This window comes from Talpa europaea (assembly GCF_964194135.1).
Source record: "Talpa europaea genome assembly, chromosome: 9".
Lineage (NCBI taxonomy): Eukaryota > Metazoa > Chordata > Mammalia > Eulipotyphla > Talpidae > Talpa > Talpa europaea.
This window is the reverse complement of record NC_140076.1, coordinates 72,883,076-72,900,885: the sequence shown is the minus strand read 5'-3', so window position 1 is coordinate 72,900,885 and position 17,810 is coordinate 72,883,076. Positions and strand designations below refer to the sequence as shown.

General features: G+C 41.0%; 1 protein-coding gene across 1 annotated transcript in view; it reads left to right on the top strand.

The window, feature by feature from the left end:
• Nucleotides 1-13,830, top strand: part of RNF130 (ring finger protein 130) — a gene marked incomplete at its 3' end in the record, with an annotated part of 126,397 nt that extends 112,567 nt beyond the window's left edge. The window contains exon 8 of the mRNA XM_084243195.1: nt 13,721-13,830. Coding sequence (XP_084099321.1) covers nt 13,721-13,830 — 110 coding nt within the window. The remainder of the gene's footprint in view (nt 1-13,720) is intronic.
• Nucleotides 13,831-17,810: the final 3,980 nt, after the last annotated feature.

The window sequence follows — 17,810 nt, the reverse complement described above, 5'->3', positions numbered from 1 at the left end:
ATGCAGTCCATTTAAAAATCCTTCAGCTCACAGCAACCTGCTGAGGAGAGGGACAGGGGCCGCAGCCCACTGAGGGAAGATCAGTCTCTACTCCCATCACAGGCCGGGCAGCCACCGAATGCGGAGCAACAGGCACAATCATCACCCTCTGCCTCTCCTGGCATTTATTGTTGAGTGCGTCTAAAACCACATCAAAACTCAGGCCCCCAAGTTCTGAACTGGCTTTGAGCCAGGAAGCATGTGTGTGCTGCTGGTGCAGGCACCGCATGTGTGCCATGGACGCCCAGCAATGCTATGCTCGGGCAAAGCGTGCTGAATCCCCACTGTCTTCCTGAGTCTTCCTGCACGGGCAGCTGACGGAACAGGTGCACCCCTTGGTGCTGCAGATTGAGGTGCATTAGGAAGCTGGGGTGCATATCTGCACCAGCCCATTCCAACTCTGCCATCACTTGGCCTCTCCAGCCCTGTTTCACACCAGTAGAATGTACCTCATAGTGTTTCTTCTTTCCTTGTGTAAAAAGACAAACTAGCCCATAAGAGCCCTTCTTTGCACCGACGACAGGGAACGCCATTGCTCAGGCATTCTTCTGCCCTGGAAAGGCCCCACACCCCAGAGGCTTTACAACTGGTTCAATGCTTAAGTTTACCAGATATAACAACCATTACCCCATGTTCACCCAAGCACACAATCATTTTTGTGGGAGAATGGGGCCTAGGTGAGAATTCTGACGATACTCAGAAGACTCAGGAAGACTGTCTCACCGCCTCCAGTTCCTGTTTACCTGGAGAGGCTTTATTTAAAAATTCTGGTCAATTATCCCTTTGAACAGTTGCAGCCACCATGGAGTCTTAGACCCAGTGATAAAACAGTCTTGCCACTTGTGAGAAAATACACATCCCTAGTCTGCAAACAGCCTGTGGTCAGACCAAAAATGATAACAGAGAAAACAGAAAAAAGGGGGCCCTGAAGGGATGTTCGGAGCCTCCATTGACAGTCTGACTCCAAGTGATTTCTTGATAATTCAGGATAGAGAATATGGGAGCTAGTCAGGATGGCCGAGCGGTCTAAGGCGCTGCGTTCAGAGAATATGGGAGCTGGTGTAATTTCTTTAAATTGACACAAGAGAGGAGTGTGTATATTTCATATAATTACATGAATTATAGGAACCCAATGATTTTTTTTATTTTATATATTTTTACATCATTTTTCATTTTTGCACAATATATGCATTTTCATCTTGGTTTTAGTCCCCAGACAACTCCCACTCCCCTTATTTTGACCCTAATCCCTCTTATTCCCAACCCCTGCTGTAGTGTGTTTTTGGTTTATAGTTGCTTGTTGATTTTGATTTTCACTTTATTATAATTAGTCTTTTTCCTGGTCCCCTATTTAGGTATTCTGAATTCCTGCTATGAGTGAGACCATCCGGTATTTTTCTTTTTCTTTCTGGCTTATTTTGCTGAGCATGATCCCTTCCAGCTCCATCCATGTTGCTGCAAATTGCATGAGTTTATCTTTTTTGATTGCTGAGTAATAAGCCACTGTGTATATGTACCATTTTTCTTCATCCAGTTATCTATTTCTGGGCATTTGGGTTGTTTGCATAGCTTAGCCATTGTAAATAGTGCTGCTATGAACATAGTGGTGCAGGTGCCCTTTTGAATTAATGTTTCTGTGTCCTTTGGGTAAATACCTCGGAGTGGAATTGCTGGATCATATCTTTAGCAGCCCCATCTTTAGCAGGTTGAGGAATCTCCACACAGCTCTCCATAGTGGTTGGACCAGTTTGCACTCCCACCAGCAGTGCAGGAGAGTTCCTTTTTCTCCACATCCTCACCCACATTTGTTGTTGCTCGTTTTTTTAATATGTGCCATTCTCACTGGTGTAAAATGTATCTCGTTGTAGTTTTAATTTGCATTTCCTTGATTACAAGTAATGCTGAACATTTTTTCATATGCCTGTTGGCCATTTGCATTTCCTCTTTGGAGAAGTTCCTTTTGAGCTCTTCTGCCCATTTTTTGACTAGATTATTTACTTTGTTTTTGTTTTGTTCAGTCCTTTATCATTGGTGTTGTGTGTAAAAATTTTCTCCCAGTCGGTGGGGTGTCTCTTTGTTTTGGTTACTATCTCTTTTGCTGTACAGAAGCGCTTTAATTTGATGTGCTCCCAGCTGTGTGTCTTTGCCTTCACTATCACTGCTTTGGAAGATGAGTCTTTAAAGATGTTAATGAGGTGTATGTCATGTAGTGTTTCGCCTTTGTTTCCTTCTGTATATCTTATGGCTTCAGTTCTTCTGTCTAGTTCTTTAATCCATTTTGAGTTGGTTTTTGTGCATGGTGTGAGGTAGTAGTCAAGCTTCATTCTTTTGCATGTAGCAACCCAGTTTTCCCAGCACCATTTATTGAACAAACTTTCTTTGCTCCAGTGCATATTCTTTGCTCCTTTGTCAAAGATTAGTTGACTGTAAATCTGTGGGTTTATTTCTGGATTTTCTATTCAGTTCCATTGGTCCATGTGTCTGTTCTGGTTCCTATACCATGCAGTTTTGATTATTATGGCTTTGTAGTATAGTTTGAAATCTGGGAGTGTGATGCCTCCATTCCCTTTTTTTTTTCCCCCAGGAGAGCTTTGGCTATTCGTGGTTTTTGGTGGCTCCATATGAATTTCATCAGTATTTGTTCTATTTCTTTGAATAATGTCATTGAAATTTTTATTGGAATAGCACTTAATCTATAAATTGCTTTTGGTAGGATGGCCATTTTGATAATGTTAAGTCTTCCAATCCATGAGCAGGGGAGGTGTTTCCATTTCTTTGTGTCTTCTTCTATTTCTTTTAACAGTGTTTTATCATTTTCTTTGTATAGGTCCTTTACCTCTTTTGTTAGGTTTATTCCCAAGTATTTGATTTTTTTTTGTTTCAATAATAAAAGGAATGGTTTTCTTCATTTCTTCTTCTTCAGATTTATTGTTTGTGTATAGGAAGGCTACTGATTTTTGTGTGTTGATTTTTTTTTTAAAGATTTATTTATTTATATAAGCACTGGGTACAGTCAGAAGTACGGGAGGGTGAGAGAATGCACCAGAGCCAGAGTGGGGAACAGAACAGGCAGACTGATGAAATACACTGTTGAGGGGAGCAGCGGGCGGCAGGAGAGGTCTGCACACCATGCGGGACCCTCGCCTGCGGCTGGGGATTGAACTGGCACTGCAGAGGCTACGGGCAGCTCCGCATTCCAGCGCTCAACCACTGTGCCACTAGGGGAGGCCCTGTGTGTTGATTTTGTATCCTGCTATTTTACTAAATTGATTGATTAGCTTGATTAGTTCTTCTGTGGAATTTTTCGGGTTCTCTATGTATATTATCCTATCATTTGGGAATAGTGATAGTTTGACTTCCTCCTTCCCTATTTGGATTCTTTGTATAGATGTCTTTCTCTTGTCTTATTGCTCTGGCTTGGACTTCCAGTATTATATTGAAAAGCAGTGGTGAGAGTCTTGTTCCAGACCTTAATGGAAACACTTTCAGCTTTTCACCATTGAGAATGATATTGGCTATGGGTGTGTCATATATGGCCTTTATGATGTTGAGGTATGTTCCTTGTATCCCAAGAATTTCAGAGGCCTTTATCATAAATGGGTGTTGTACTTTGTCAAAAGCTTTCTCAGTATCTATCGATATTATCATATGGTTTTTATATTTCTTTTTGTTGCTGTGTTGGATTACATTGATTGACTTTTGGATATTGAACCATCTTCGTGTCCCTGGAATAAATCCTGCTTGATCGTGGTGAATTATCTTATGGATACATTGTTGGATTCTGATAGCTAAAATTTTATTGAGGATTTTTGCATTAGTGTTCATTAGAGAGATTGGCCTGTAATTTTCATTTTTGTGTGTTGTCCTTGTTCAGTTTTGGTATTAGTGTAATGTTGGCTTCATAGAACATGTTTGGTATTATCCCTTCCTTCTCAATTTTTTGAAAGAGTTTATGAAGGATAGGCACTAATTCATTTCTGAATGTTTGGTAGAATTCATTTGTAAATCCATCTGGTCCTGGGCTTTTGTTTTGGGGGAGGGTTTTGATTACCATTTCAATTTCACTGCTTGTAATTGGTCTGTTTAGGTGCTCTATTTCTTTTTTATCTAGCTTTGAGTGATTGTAAAGTTGTAGGAATTTGTCCATCTCTTCTAGATTGTTGAGTTTGTTTGCATATAACTGTTCATAGTAGTTTCTCATTTATTCTTTTGATTTCTTGTGATTTCTTGTGATTTCTCCTCTTTCATTTGTGATCCTATTTATTTGTGCTTTCTCCTGTTTTTCCTTTGTGAACCTGGCTAGGGGTTTGTCTATTTTATTTATTTTTTCAAATAACCAACTTTTGGTTTCATTGATCCGTTGAATTGTTTTTTTAGTTTCTATTTCGTTTATTTCTGCTTTGATTTTTATTACTTCCTTTCTACTATTGGTTTTAGGGTTTTTTGTTGTTCTTTTTCTAGTTCTTTGAGGGGAGCAGCAGGAGAGTCAGGAGAGGTCTGCTGTGCCATGTGGGTCAGCTCCCTGGCCAGGGATCAAACTTGTGCTACAGTGGCTGCAGATAGCTTCATTGTGCTGCATCTCATCCCCTTGCACCATCAGGGAGGCCTCTGATATGTCTCTTCCCAAGGCAACAGGAAAGCCTATAGAGGAAGATAACCACCATCAGCAGCCTTAGATTTCTCTCTGCATTTTTCATATATACTTTCCAGAAATCCATCAAAAATGCCAGGCATGCCAAAAGACCAAGTGACCAAAACAGGAAAAACAAAGAACATAAAGAGATCCATATGAAATACAAATATTAGAAATAGCACACATAGGCTGTAAAATAACTCTAAGTATGCTCAGGTAATCAATGACAAGATGGATAATTTCAGCAAGTAAATGGAAACAACTATTAGGAATGGAATGTGAGGACTAAAAAATACATAATTGAAAGTAAGAGAAGAACTTAATAGAGGGGTTTAATATCAAATACTGCCCAAAAAAAGGACTTGTGAACTGGAATACAGGTTTAGAGAATATATTCAGGTTGTAGCACAGACAGTAAAAGAGAAGAAAGATACAGAAAAGGATATAAGAGGATTTAGATCATGGGCCTCCCCGGTGGCGCAGTGGTTGAGCGCTGGGTTGCGAAGCTGCCCGCAGCCTCTCCAGCGGCAGTTCGATTCCCGGCTGCTCCCCGGCCACCGGAGGAGGGTCCCACATGGCGCGCAGACCTCTCCTGCCACCCGCTGCTCCCCTCAGCAGGGTACTTCGGTCCTTCTGCCTGCTCTGCTCCCCGCTCTGGCTCTGGTGAATTCTCTCGCCCTCCCGCGCTTCTGACTGTACCCAGTGCTTGTATAAACAAACAAACAAATAAATAAATAAATCTTTAAAAAAAAAAAAGAGGATTTAGATCATGATTTTTTAAAAATCTAATATATATATATATATATAATTCAAGTCAGAGAAGGAGAGGAGATAGAATGAGACAGTAGCAATATTTGAAGAAATAATGGCTGAGAACTTTCCAAAACTAACAAAAGACCACAGTCATGAAATCACACCAAGATACAACATAGTAAAACTACCCAAAAAAGGATAAAGAAAAACTAAAAGCAATTAGAGAAAAAAGGATACATTGCATGTTTTCTCTATTCTATAAGCTGTTTACTTTTTTGTAATATTTTTCGAAATACAAGGATTTAATTTTGATGAGATCCAATTTGTCTATTTTTAATTTGGTGGCTCGTGCTTTAGGTATCAAATCTAATTGAAGATCCAAAAATTTCCAAGAATTTTACAACTTTCGCCTTTATGTTTAGTTTTGTGATCCATTATCTATAATATATTTGTAAGATAAGGGTCCAACCTCATTCTTTTGCATGTGAACATCCAGCACATTTGTTGAAGAAGCTGTTTTCCCCTTTTGACTGGTCTTGACACCCTTGTTGAAAATCACTTGATCATAGCATATGATTTTATCCCTGTACTCTCAATTCTAGTCTATTGGTCGATATGTCTATATTTATCTAGTACCAAACTATAGATTACAGTGCATTCATAGTAGCTTTGCGATCAGGAAGTATGAGTTTTCACCTTTACTTTTCCTTCTTCAATATAAGATACATTACTTTTAAAGTAGCAGCAGAAACATGACAATTGGTGTCTTGGCAGAATGAAAACCAGAAATGGAGTAAAGTTTTGGTGGTGGAGGAATCAATCCTGCCAACCTAAATACTTAAGAAAAACTTCAAACCTCATTAAAACTAAAGGTGAAGTAAGGTATTTTAAACAAACAGAAATACTAAGACAGTTCTTCAGGCAAAAGGAAAGTCATTCCAGATGGAAATGTGTAGATCTAGGAAGATTAAGACATAAAAGTTGGTGTAAAATACATTAATAGTAATGTCTGTGATTACTTGACATCAATTGCCAAAAAAGTGGGCAAGGAAAAATGGAATCAAAGTGCCCATAGATACTTACATTGTTGGGGAATAAGTAAAGTGCTAATTTATAGTAGACTTTAATGAATCAAGTATACATGTTGTGAACCAAGGTGAAAACTAAAAAATAAATAGTCCCATAGCCACTAAAAGAAGAGTCGAATAATATATAGTCAACTTACAGGGGGGAAATGGAATAATAAAATCATCCCCAAAAGGGTGAACATGTTCTATGAACATGGAACAGTTGAGACAAGTAAAATACAGTGAAATGCTAGATTTAAATCTCAAATATAAGTGGATAATTGAATACCCAAAGTTAGACTAGATTTAAAATTTGTATATACAAATATACATCTATGCATGTATGATACTTCTCCAAGGAGACAGGAAATGTTGAAAATAAAATGATAGAAAAATATATACCATGTAAACACTAACCAAAAGAAAATTGTGTTGCTAGGGAAGAATGAAACTACATGTGTTAATTCAACTAGGATCTGAGGGAGGTGCACTGGAGATTTTTTCAAGTCTTTCAGCTACTGTCATTGGGTCCTCTTGATTTAGTTGATTATCTTTTAGATCCCTTTCCTCCTGGAATTGTATGCTTCTAGAGCACTATCCACTTCCCCTTCAGTGTGGAGGAATCAGTATTGAAGAGAATAAGCCATTTCTTCCAGTGCTTTGAAGAAACCTTAGATGTGTGGCCTTCTGTGATTTCATATTGTTGTAGCATTCATTGTATCTTTGGGGGTTTCAGTTTCTGTAAGTTTACTGGGTAAACCAAGAAAGAAGGCATACACAGATTTCAATAGAAATTATGATTCCATGCAAGATTTTGAGGAGGTGAGAAAGGCTGGTATCTTTGAGTGCAAAGTGGTTATGGAACATGAAGAATTTCTTTATGTTGATTTCCCCCGAAGTTTGTTACTGACCTGTGTTCCTGAACTGTGAAACATGAATATTTGAACTAAAGGATAGTTTCTCTTGAAAACTAATCAATTAACAAAAAGAAAATTGTATAAATATCAGACAAAATGTGCTTTAAGATAAAGAGGGACATTTCATAAATGATGAAAGAGTTCATCCATCATGAAGAATCAGTTCTAAATTTGTGTGCCTAATATTATCCTCAAAATAGATGAATCAAAAATTGACAGACCTAAAAGGAGAAATAGAAAATAGACTATTTACAGTGGGAGCTGTCAACACACGTCTTGGTAATAAGCAAACATATACTCATCAAGGCTGTAAATTTGAACAACACAATTAACAGGCAAGATGTAATTGACATATGTAGCACTCATCAACTACAGGATACATATTATTTTCACATAGGTGAAAAGAACACATAGGTCATTTACTAAAATAGACCATATCCTGATGACAAAGCAAATTTCAGCAAATATATAAAGATTAAAATCAAATAGTGTTTTCTGATCAGTATAATTAAGTTAGACAGCAGTAACAAAAAGGTAATTAGAATGATGGTATATAAGCAATATATAAGTAATAAGCTTCTAAAGTAATATACTTCTAAAAAACTCATTAAGTCAAAAAAGAAATTGCAGTGGAAATTATTTTTAAATTTTTAATTGAATGCCAATAAAAACATGACATCAAAACTTTGGTGATATAGCCAAGGCCGCTTAGATGAAATCAGTGACCTAAAATGTATATATTAGAAAATAAGTCAATGTTCTGAGTGGTCCTCCGAATAAAAGATAATAAATTAAATCAAATTAAGGAAATAATAAAGATCATAAATGGAATTAAATGAAAAACAAATATACAATAGGAGAAAATGAACCAATAACAAAGTCATTTCTTTAACAAGACTAATAAAATAAAGAACCTCTGCTGGTCAAGAGAAAAAGTCACTGACTGATAACGAATAAAAAGGGGGCATCACTATGAAACCTACATACATTAAAAGAAATAATAAAATTCATAAAAATAGAAAGTAGAATTCTGGTAACTGAGGGGAGGGGAATGGAAAGCTGTTTAGTGGTTTTGTTGGAAGATGAAAAAGTTCTGGAGATCTATTTCACAATAATGTAACTGTACTAACAGTACTGAACTATATACTTAAGAAGGCAAATTTCTTGTTATGTTTTTTACTACAATCTTAAAAATAATAAAAGGATAGCTTGACAACTTTGTTAGTAAACTTTGAAATCTAGACAAAAAAAATTGCTTGGGAAATACAAATTACCAGCCCTCTCACCACATCGCCAGTGGCTGCAGCACTGCTCCTGCTCACCACTCCTTGCCCAGCCATGTTCTGACATGAGCTGACACCTCTTGGCTTCTACAGCCACTCAACTACTACAGCCCTGCTGGCTTCCACTGCAAAAATGAAACAGTTTAGAAATAACTTGCAGACCAGAAAATAAGACATTACAAGATTGAAGATAGAGGTAATTTAATGAACACCAACAACTGAGATGTTAATTGTCTCTTCAAGATTCCAGATAGACAAAGATCAATTAACTGGCTTCTGGGTTTAGCAGTTAGACTTGCGTATGAAGATAATGCTGGCCGGGTTAAATAGAGGGATGTGTGGAGTGCTGATAGGGTTCTAGTTCTAACTCCATGGGTGGGTTTCCTGTATTTATGATTTTGCACAGATCAGTATATAGGTTATAGTACCTGGATTAAGAGTTTACTTAATAACATTATGTAGCCAATAATAACAAAAATCACTTGATCAGTAAACAGGATGTATTTACAGGTGTGGGAGGATAATGGCAAAGCCAGCAACCTGCTGTTGTCTGAAATTCAGATGCCTTTGTGTTCCTCAAGTAAATGGTTAACAACTAGGTAGATTACTGAGTAAACTCTGACCTATTTTTTTATCTGCAGAGATTTGGTGTCAGCTGTTAGTGCACTTACACAAAAAGTTATTTCCACTTCTTACTGCAGCACAGGAAAACCTCTTCATCTTTTGCTTGTTTTGTTGTTATTGTTAATCTTTAACTTTTACCCAGTTGGGTTATACAGATTCTTCTAGGGAATGAGACTCAGCTGTCAGAGATCAAACATCCCATATGATTCTTAGGTCCTCTCTCAGAGGACTGCTATGTGCAGATAGCAAGCTTTTTTTTTTTTTTTTTAATTCATCCCAGTTTTTCAAATGAAGTTTTTAATATAGAAAAGTTAAACAAAATTGAAGTTAGTGCATCACACATACAGTAGTCAGTGTATGTTTTAAAACTTGTCTGTACTCTTGTAACAGCTTTTATCTCTCTGTCCATCATACCATTTGAAAATTAAAATTAAAAATAAAGTTGCTGAGGGCCTCCCTGGTGGCACAAGGGGTTGAGCGCAGCACTATGAAGCTGTGCTGCCTCCGCGGCACAGCTGCCTGCAGGGTGCAAGTTCCATCCCTGGCCAGCCAGCGGAGCTACCCACCTGGTGCAGTAGACCTCTCCTGCCTCACCAGCCGCTCCCCTCAGCAGTGTATTTCAGTCAGTCTGCCTGTTCTGTTCCCTGCTCTGTCTCTGGTGAATCCTCTCACCTCCCATGCCTCTGGCCTGTACCCCAGTTCTTCTATGCATAAATAAATCTTTAAAAATAAAGTTGCTGAACTTATAATAGCTGATATCAAGACTTATAAAGCTATAGTAATCAAGACAGTATTGTATTAGTGTATATGAAACCGCACCCAAGATCACCTACTTGTCATCCACAAGCCAAATATGAGGGAAAGGGCTGGAATTGAAACAATGCAAAACTGAGGGGTAGGGGGTTGGGGGAGGGAGGGTGTCACAATTTCTGTGTCCTCACCAGGCATTTACAACTGCAAGACATGACTCAGGTTCAGGGTGTAATAACAATGGGGTTTGAAGAGTCTCTAAGACCACACATGGCTGAGTGTCCTACCCCAGAAAGTGTCTGCAGTATCCAGTAGTCCATATCAATAGCTGCTCGTGCAAGGTGGTGGTGTCCCTTTGACAAGAACCTGAGCTAGTGGCACAGCAAAAAGTGGTGGCCCTGATCCAATTCGCGGTGGCAACTAGGGGTGACCACAACTGGTACTGCTGAAGTAGCACTGCAGCAGCCAGCAGCACTTATCTGGAGACTGGGTTAGTCAGCACCAAATGCAAGAATAGACAGCAACAGAGGCAATAGAACCAGGAGGTCGTGTCAAAGGATCAGAAATGATGGGCAGCTCTTAGTGATAGCCAGACACAGGTCAGGAATGCCGGTCAGCATCAATCAGCAGGTGGCAGTGCCAAAAGACCAAGCACCAGTATTATAGCTCTTATGCCAGGCATAAGCTAACAGCAGACAGCTCTTTTAGAGACCCCAGGCATAGACCAACAGTGGCAGTCAGCAGGTGATGTCAGAGGCAGGGCCCGACTTCTGATGCATAGGTCTCAAAAGTCTCTGAAGATCTCAAGGTCTACAAGTTCTGGACGGTCTGTGAAGGTCTTTACAGGAGAGGGTCTGGAAGAGTCTGAGCCCTCTAAAACCTCAGCTTCTGTCATCTTCGGGGTATCAGTCTCTCAAACCTAATTAGACTGTTGTCAGTTCCAGGTCCAGTTGCAAGACTTGATTCATCTTTGTCAAGCATAAATCTTATTGGTTCTTGAATGATCTCAAAACCTTGAAAGGCACCATTGGGAGTTTGAACCTGATCGGACCATTTACAATTCCCACGCAATATTCAACAACAAAACCTCACCTGTATGTCCAAACTCAACCTGCACTCTGGCTGAGGTCAAGTGGTCGCTCGTCAGTGATGGGCCCTGCAGCAGAGCTGGGTGTGGTGGTGCACTCAGGGGCTTTGTGGTAGAGTTGGAGCAGGGGCAGCAGCACACCCAGCTGTGGAGGTGCTACTCAGCAAAGTCGTCAGGGAGCCACAGGGCTCCAGTTATAATTTGGGAATCAAGCAAAGCAAGTACTACCTGGAGCCTCTGCCTTTGGAGAAAGGGTGGAGGTGACCTGCCCGAAGTTGCCTCCGCCCTTCCTCTCTGCACTCTCAGTCCCCAGCCAGCCTTGGCACTCTGCTCAAAGTTGCTGAAATCTCCTGCCTCAGTCATGCCTGTGAAAAGCAAGCCTTGAAGAGAGAGTTAAATGTGGTTTCTTTCCTCTTTGTGTTCCATGGGTCTGAAAACAATTTAGCCATTTAGTTTTGGTTTCATAAAGATAAACAGATTACTGGAACAAAATAGTGCCCAGGAAAAGACCAGACATTACACTCAATGGATTTTCAACCAAGGCGCCAAAGCAGTTCAATGGGAAAAGGATAATCTGGAGCAATTAAATTTCCATAGGCAACAAGCAGAACGTTAACCTTTGTTTCCCACCTTATACAAAAAGTTTACTTGAACTAGATCATCAAAATGTGTAAGCCAAAACTTCTGAATAAACACATAGGAGAAAATCTCAGTGACATTGGATTTGGCAAAGGTGTCTTAAGCCTGACACCAAAAGTACAAACTATAAAAGGAAAAAATCAATAAATTGGATTTTACCAAAATTTAAAACTTTTGCTCTTCAAAGGACATTGGTATGAAAGTAAAAAGGCAAGCCACAGATATGTCTGACAAAAGACTCATTTCTAGAGTATTTTTTTAGAAGATTTTTATTTATTTATGCACACAAGAGCTGGGGTACAGGCCAGAGATGCGGGGGTGGGGGGTGAGAGGATTCACCAGAGACAGAGTTCTGGGGAGCAGAAAAAGCAGACGGACTGAAATACACTGCTGAGGGGAGCAGCGGACGAGACAGGAGAGATCTGCTTCGCCATGTGGGTTTCTGTCTGGCCACCATGGAATCGAACTCGTGCTGCAGAGGCTGCAGATTGCTTTATAGTGCGGTGCTTAACTCCTTGCGCCAACAGGAAGGCCCTAGAGTATTTTTTAAAAACTCTTACAATTCCTAGGGTTTTTAATGGGCAAAAGATTTGAATAATATGTTTCATTCATGAAGATACAGAATTGGCTAATTAGCACATGAGGAGATGTCCAATATCAGGGAAATGCTAGTTTAAAACACAGTGACATCCTACTGTACTCCTACTAGAATGGCCTCATCACCTTTTTGCTGATGAGGATGTTGTGAGGAACTGGAGCCCTCAGGCCCATGGCAACATTCAGTGGTCCGACCGTACTAACCATGTACCCAGTGACCCCACCCAAGAGAAACAGTAGCATGTGCCCACACACACACTTGTATAGAGCTCAAAGCAGCTCTATTTGTAAGAGTCAATACAAACCATATAATTCCACTCACATAAAATTTTAGAAAGATGCAAACTAATCTTTCTTTACCAGGAGATAGGAGTAGGATGGGAAGAAGGGGTGGGGGGACCACCCAGAGATCCTAGGAGTGATGGGTGTTCACTATCTAGAACTTAGTGATAGTTTACAGGTGTGTTCATATGTCCAAACTCAAGTTAAACACTAAATATGTGTTTCATTATATGTCAATTATATCTCAATAAAGTTGTAAAAACAAGTTTTTGAGAAAAGGAAATATAAGTATGGCTTAGCTCTAAACACAAATAGGGGAAAATGTAAACTGAATATTTTATCACAGCATAATTATATTGGGGCGATGGGTGTATGTGTGGATGTAGTAGGAAGGGAAAATAGGGAGAAAAATCCTATTTTTCATCCTGAGAATGCAGTGAAACCTAAGACTTTAAAAATGCGAAAGGACCAACATAGGCATATTATTTAGGCACCTGGAGGTAATACTACAAAAATTAGCTCAAAGTGCCTATCTGAGAAAGGGGTGCTAACACATGTGCAATTAATTAGCTTTCTAAACCATGTGAAAGTATAACTTTAATATACATTATCATTTAATATAGATTATCATATGTTTTATCAGTACCTTGAAGTCACAGCCCCTAGTATACCGAGCTAATGACGGGGCTCTGTGCCCCTCCACCCCCGGACTCCACTAAGTGCTCAGACCAGAGGCTGGGGGACCAGTGTATGTTTGGGTGGGAGGGTGTTCTTCAAAAGAGCAGGTCCCAGATTTGTTAAGGAAATCCTTGTAAGTGCTAGCCAGACAGCTTTTGCTTTGAAAAGCTCTATTCAATCCCTTGGGTACCTGAATGTTGGAATTTATAGTGTGCTTAAATTAAGAACTGCCTGAATTCTCTTTTCATTTCTCTCATGATAAGACCCCAAAATGGAGATATTTGAGAAGATAATCCAAGACCTTGCCTCCAAGCCCGTGGGAATTGTAGGCCTGATGACCTATTAAGTCTCATTTTTCTTATTCTTTTCAGGTGGTCACTTCTTCCATCGAAACTCTTTGTCCCCTCGAAGTCTGGTATATGAAAGTGAATTCTCTACCATCGAACCTTCTTTGGACATGTATGATGAGAACAAAACCTGATTTTTTTAATGGGCTGTTGGAGCTCACTTCCTTTGTGATTTGATTTATGATCACCTTTCTTATTTTGTATTCTGTCAGCATTCGTTTTTGGAAGAATGGCAGCGCTTTCCAAGAACAGGTTGGGATTCGGGGTTAAATTGCAAAGTTCCTCCAAGACAAGGCTTTGAGGACAGTGGTGTTGTTGCCCAGGTATCCTTGTGGCAATGGAAATTGCCTGAAGCTGGCCACTGAATGTGGACTCCCAACAAGCCTGACACTTCCAGAAAAGATGGAGGGCCCAGGGGCACCGGTAGCATTGCAGGTGTGCCTCTGAGTAACCACATGCTAGTCTGCATCGGGTGGCACTGGTTTCTAAGACACCCTGTGTGCTCCCCACTTAGCTTGCATACTGACACCTGCAGGCACTGCTGCACTTGCTCTGTGTGGCCCACTCTGGTTTCCCTGTCTCTTATCTACTTTCTGTTAAAGCCCTCTTTCTAAAGATTCCTGAGAGAAAGTCTCAACATTTTTCCCTCTTCTGAGACTGATCACGCAGCACACCTGGAAGGGGATGCAGACTGGGCAGGACAGGCACTTGTCCTCTTGTCACTTTCCAGCCTCCCTTAGTGAGCATGATGTAAGGTGACTGTTGTTTATGTGACCACTGAAATGCTGAAGGCTCTGTCCCCCAGGCCTGTGGATTTGTCTTCTTGGCAACTGCTGAGAGGTTGGGGGAAGGGGCAGCACTTTCGAGGCCAGTCTGGCTGTCCCCTCTGGGCACACAGACCTGGGGTGATGGCCAGCATGCTTCAAAATCAGAACGATTCTGCGTGCCTTCTTGAGAAGATGGAACCACCTCCTTGCTGCCAGATACCAGATAAGCACCCCTGTTTTGTCTTCAGTCATCCAACCTCATCCTTTTCCATCAGCCTCAGCATCAGCATGAAGAGGCATGAAGCTTACAGAAAAAGAGATGGTGGCCAGTGTAGCAGACATCAGTGACACACATGCTCTTCCCATAAATCTAGGATGTCACCAAGTTAACATCACCAGAAACATGTATCTGAAAAGTAATACCAACCAGAACCAAAATGAGCAAATTTATAAAACAAATGGATACATCCTGTTGCTCCGGGACACAACTTCAGTCGGCCTGCTCCGACTGACTGAGAATGAGCCTCATGGAGGAGTCGATGCACTGAGATGCTTGTGTGAAAATGGAAACGAGTCGCTACATCTAAACTCTACGTCTGGAGTGCAGTCCGCAGCAGTCCACGCACACACGTGACTCCCCCACCCTGTGGTTTCTCTTGACTGTACAGCAGAAGTCTGAAGTGAGCGCTGCCATTTTTCCAAGTCTGCCTGGCTTCTCACAGCGTCTCCTCATGTAACATGTTGCAAAGATGCCTCAGATGCAGCTGTGCCCAAACAAAACCCTCCGAGAACCAGGGTGATGACAGCTTTAGGAACATTGCCTCAGAGTGACCAGCAACCTTTCATTTTTAATTATTTGAGGCTGGAACGGTGCAGGTTTTTAAGGTCTTAGCAGTTTTTTCTTTTTACTTTTAACCAAGGGCTTTTGTTTTTTTCTTTCCTTTTTTATAGTCTTTGTACTATAAAAATATTTTTGATAAATAGTTTCAGAAGAGCACTGTTTAGAAAGATGAGTTCACCCCACAGGCTTTATGGTGACAGAAAGCGTCACGCCGAGGTCACCAGCAGCGCCAGAGGTTTCCACACGTGCGTGCAATTCTATTTGGTCCGGTTCGTCTGACCAGCTGCGGCCCAGCTCTGACCATGATGGCTGCACCGTGACCTTGCTTTAGTGAAGCACAACTCGGAGCCCACCACAGTGTTTTTGATGTGCGCAGTCTTAGAAAAGACTTTATACGTTTATAGAACATTCTGGTATACGCATTAACTTTCACCTAAGATAGCCCTTTACTAAGAAGGAATGAACATACTTGACAAGAAATTTTAAAAATCCAGACCTCTAAGAAGCTAATATAATATATTAATATGATTTTTTAATTTCTGGTAAATCTAGGGCATACATTCACTGTCAAGTAACCAAGGAGGCACTTTTACAAGGGAATTCACACAGTGCTTCAGTGAGTGCTTGATACCCTTTTCCCAAGAATTGGGGCCACTTTCCTGTTTGACCACAGAATGTCCTGCATTTGTCAGGAGAGCCACTCACTCCTCTGTGAAGGTCATGTACTTCAGGAATAGCAAGGGTGGTATGATTTGTTCCAAATAACCGCCTCTTTTTGGGCAGCTATGCTGAGCAGAAAGCCTCTGCCCAGCCACCCCCAGAAACCCTGGTGGGGGTAAAGTGGGGAGCCAGTGCTGATTACCATGCACCCCTACTTCTGAGAAGCTGGATGTTGGGAGCAGCGATTATTGGCCATACAGACAAGGTTGGGATGCAGAGGGGTACTCTTTCTTGAGTGTCTGAGTACCCCAGTTGTTGCACATCTTGCAGCGGTTGTTAACCAGGAGATGTATGATAATCTTTAATTGTTTTCATGGAAGGCGGAGGCCTTTTTGAAGAATGGAAGGGGCAAAGGAGTAAGCTACTTACACAAAAGCCCTTCCAGTGGGCTGCTCTGAACTGGGTCTGGCTTCAGCTTCTCCCAGCAGCACACACTGTAGGAAAAGGATGCACATGGAAAAGGGCCTGCAGCAGCCAGGGCCATCAGCTGACTGCCTGGGAGTTGAGTCATGACAGTTAAAAATGTAAATACTTACCATTGGTGATTTTTAACTTCCTAAGGGAAGAGCTGCCCATAACCTTTTCCCGTTATTTCAGGGAGGGAAAGGCGGCTGCTGGCCAGAAAATAGCCAAGCCATCTGCAGAGATCAGACTTACAGCCACTCATTCCTGGTGGCAGTGGTGTTGCTGGGCAGTGTCCACAATTGCCTGCCTCTGCAGCCTCAGGGGAAGGCAAGCTCTACCACCAGGTGGTTGGTGGTTTAAAACACCTTGTAAAGTCTAAGTGAGCCCTGCTTTTGAAGAAAGCTTCCATCTCCTGGCCCCTTCTCAGTTGTGACTCAGAGCGATGTCCAGATGGCACTACCTTGAATGCCAGTTTGGACCCAGGGCCAAGCCTGCATGTGCCAGCTGCCCCAATGCACACAACAGCCCAGCTTCCAGAATATTCTGGAAAAGATTTAAACAAAATAAGGTATTTTGTTTATTTTATTTTATTTTATTTTGTTTATTTTAAATAAATATTTAACTAACTTTGTTTCCTATGGGCTTTATAAGCTCTTCTCCCACTTTAAACCCTCACACCAAGCTTATTCCTTTAGATACATGTTAAATGAAATTGGTTTTAACTGAAGAAAAATCAAAATGTGGTCTGGTTACAAAAATCTAAATAAAGGTCTGTTAGCCTTTATTTAGGTAGCAGTTTCGCTAGAAGAAAACAAGCAGGTGATATTAATCTCAGGTCACCTTGACAGATGCTAGCTATTCATACATGCCATTAGACAAAAACACTGCTTGGGAAATAAAATTTAAAAGGAAGTAAGTAGGATCCTAAGGCCAACTTTGTCAACAAACCTTTAAATTGTCACTGTGTGCCAAGCACATTATCCTGGGAGTTCAGGTGAATCCAGGGATGGTTAGGATTTGGGCTGTTAGAGAAAACTGGTGCATTAACAACCAGCTGGGACTTGAGACCAACAAGATGAGGGTAAGTGGTGTAGAGAAGGATTTTCTAGGGACAAATGGACAGGCACAGTGTGGCCGTGACCTCAGGTTGCTGAGAAGGTAACACATTCAGTGAAGACAACCTAAGAGGAAAGTGAGACTGGCAAGGGCCCGGATTCCTGGGTGGGAAAGCTTCACTGTGGCCCCCAGATCTCTGTTTGGAAAGAGAATGAGCTGGGGTAGGGATGGTCGGGAAAGATACCACAGTACCTAGTATGGGGCCTGCCTTAGGAGCCAGGGCAGAGGACAGGGCTTCATGCTAAGATTGAGGCCTGACAGTAGA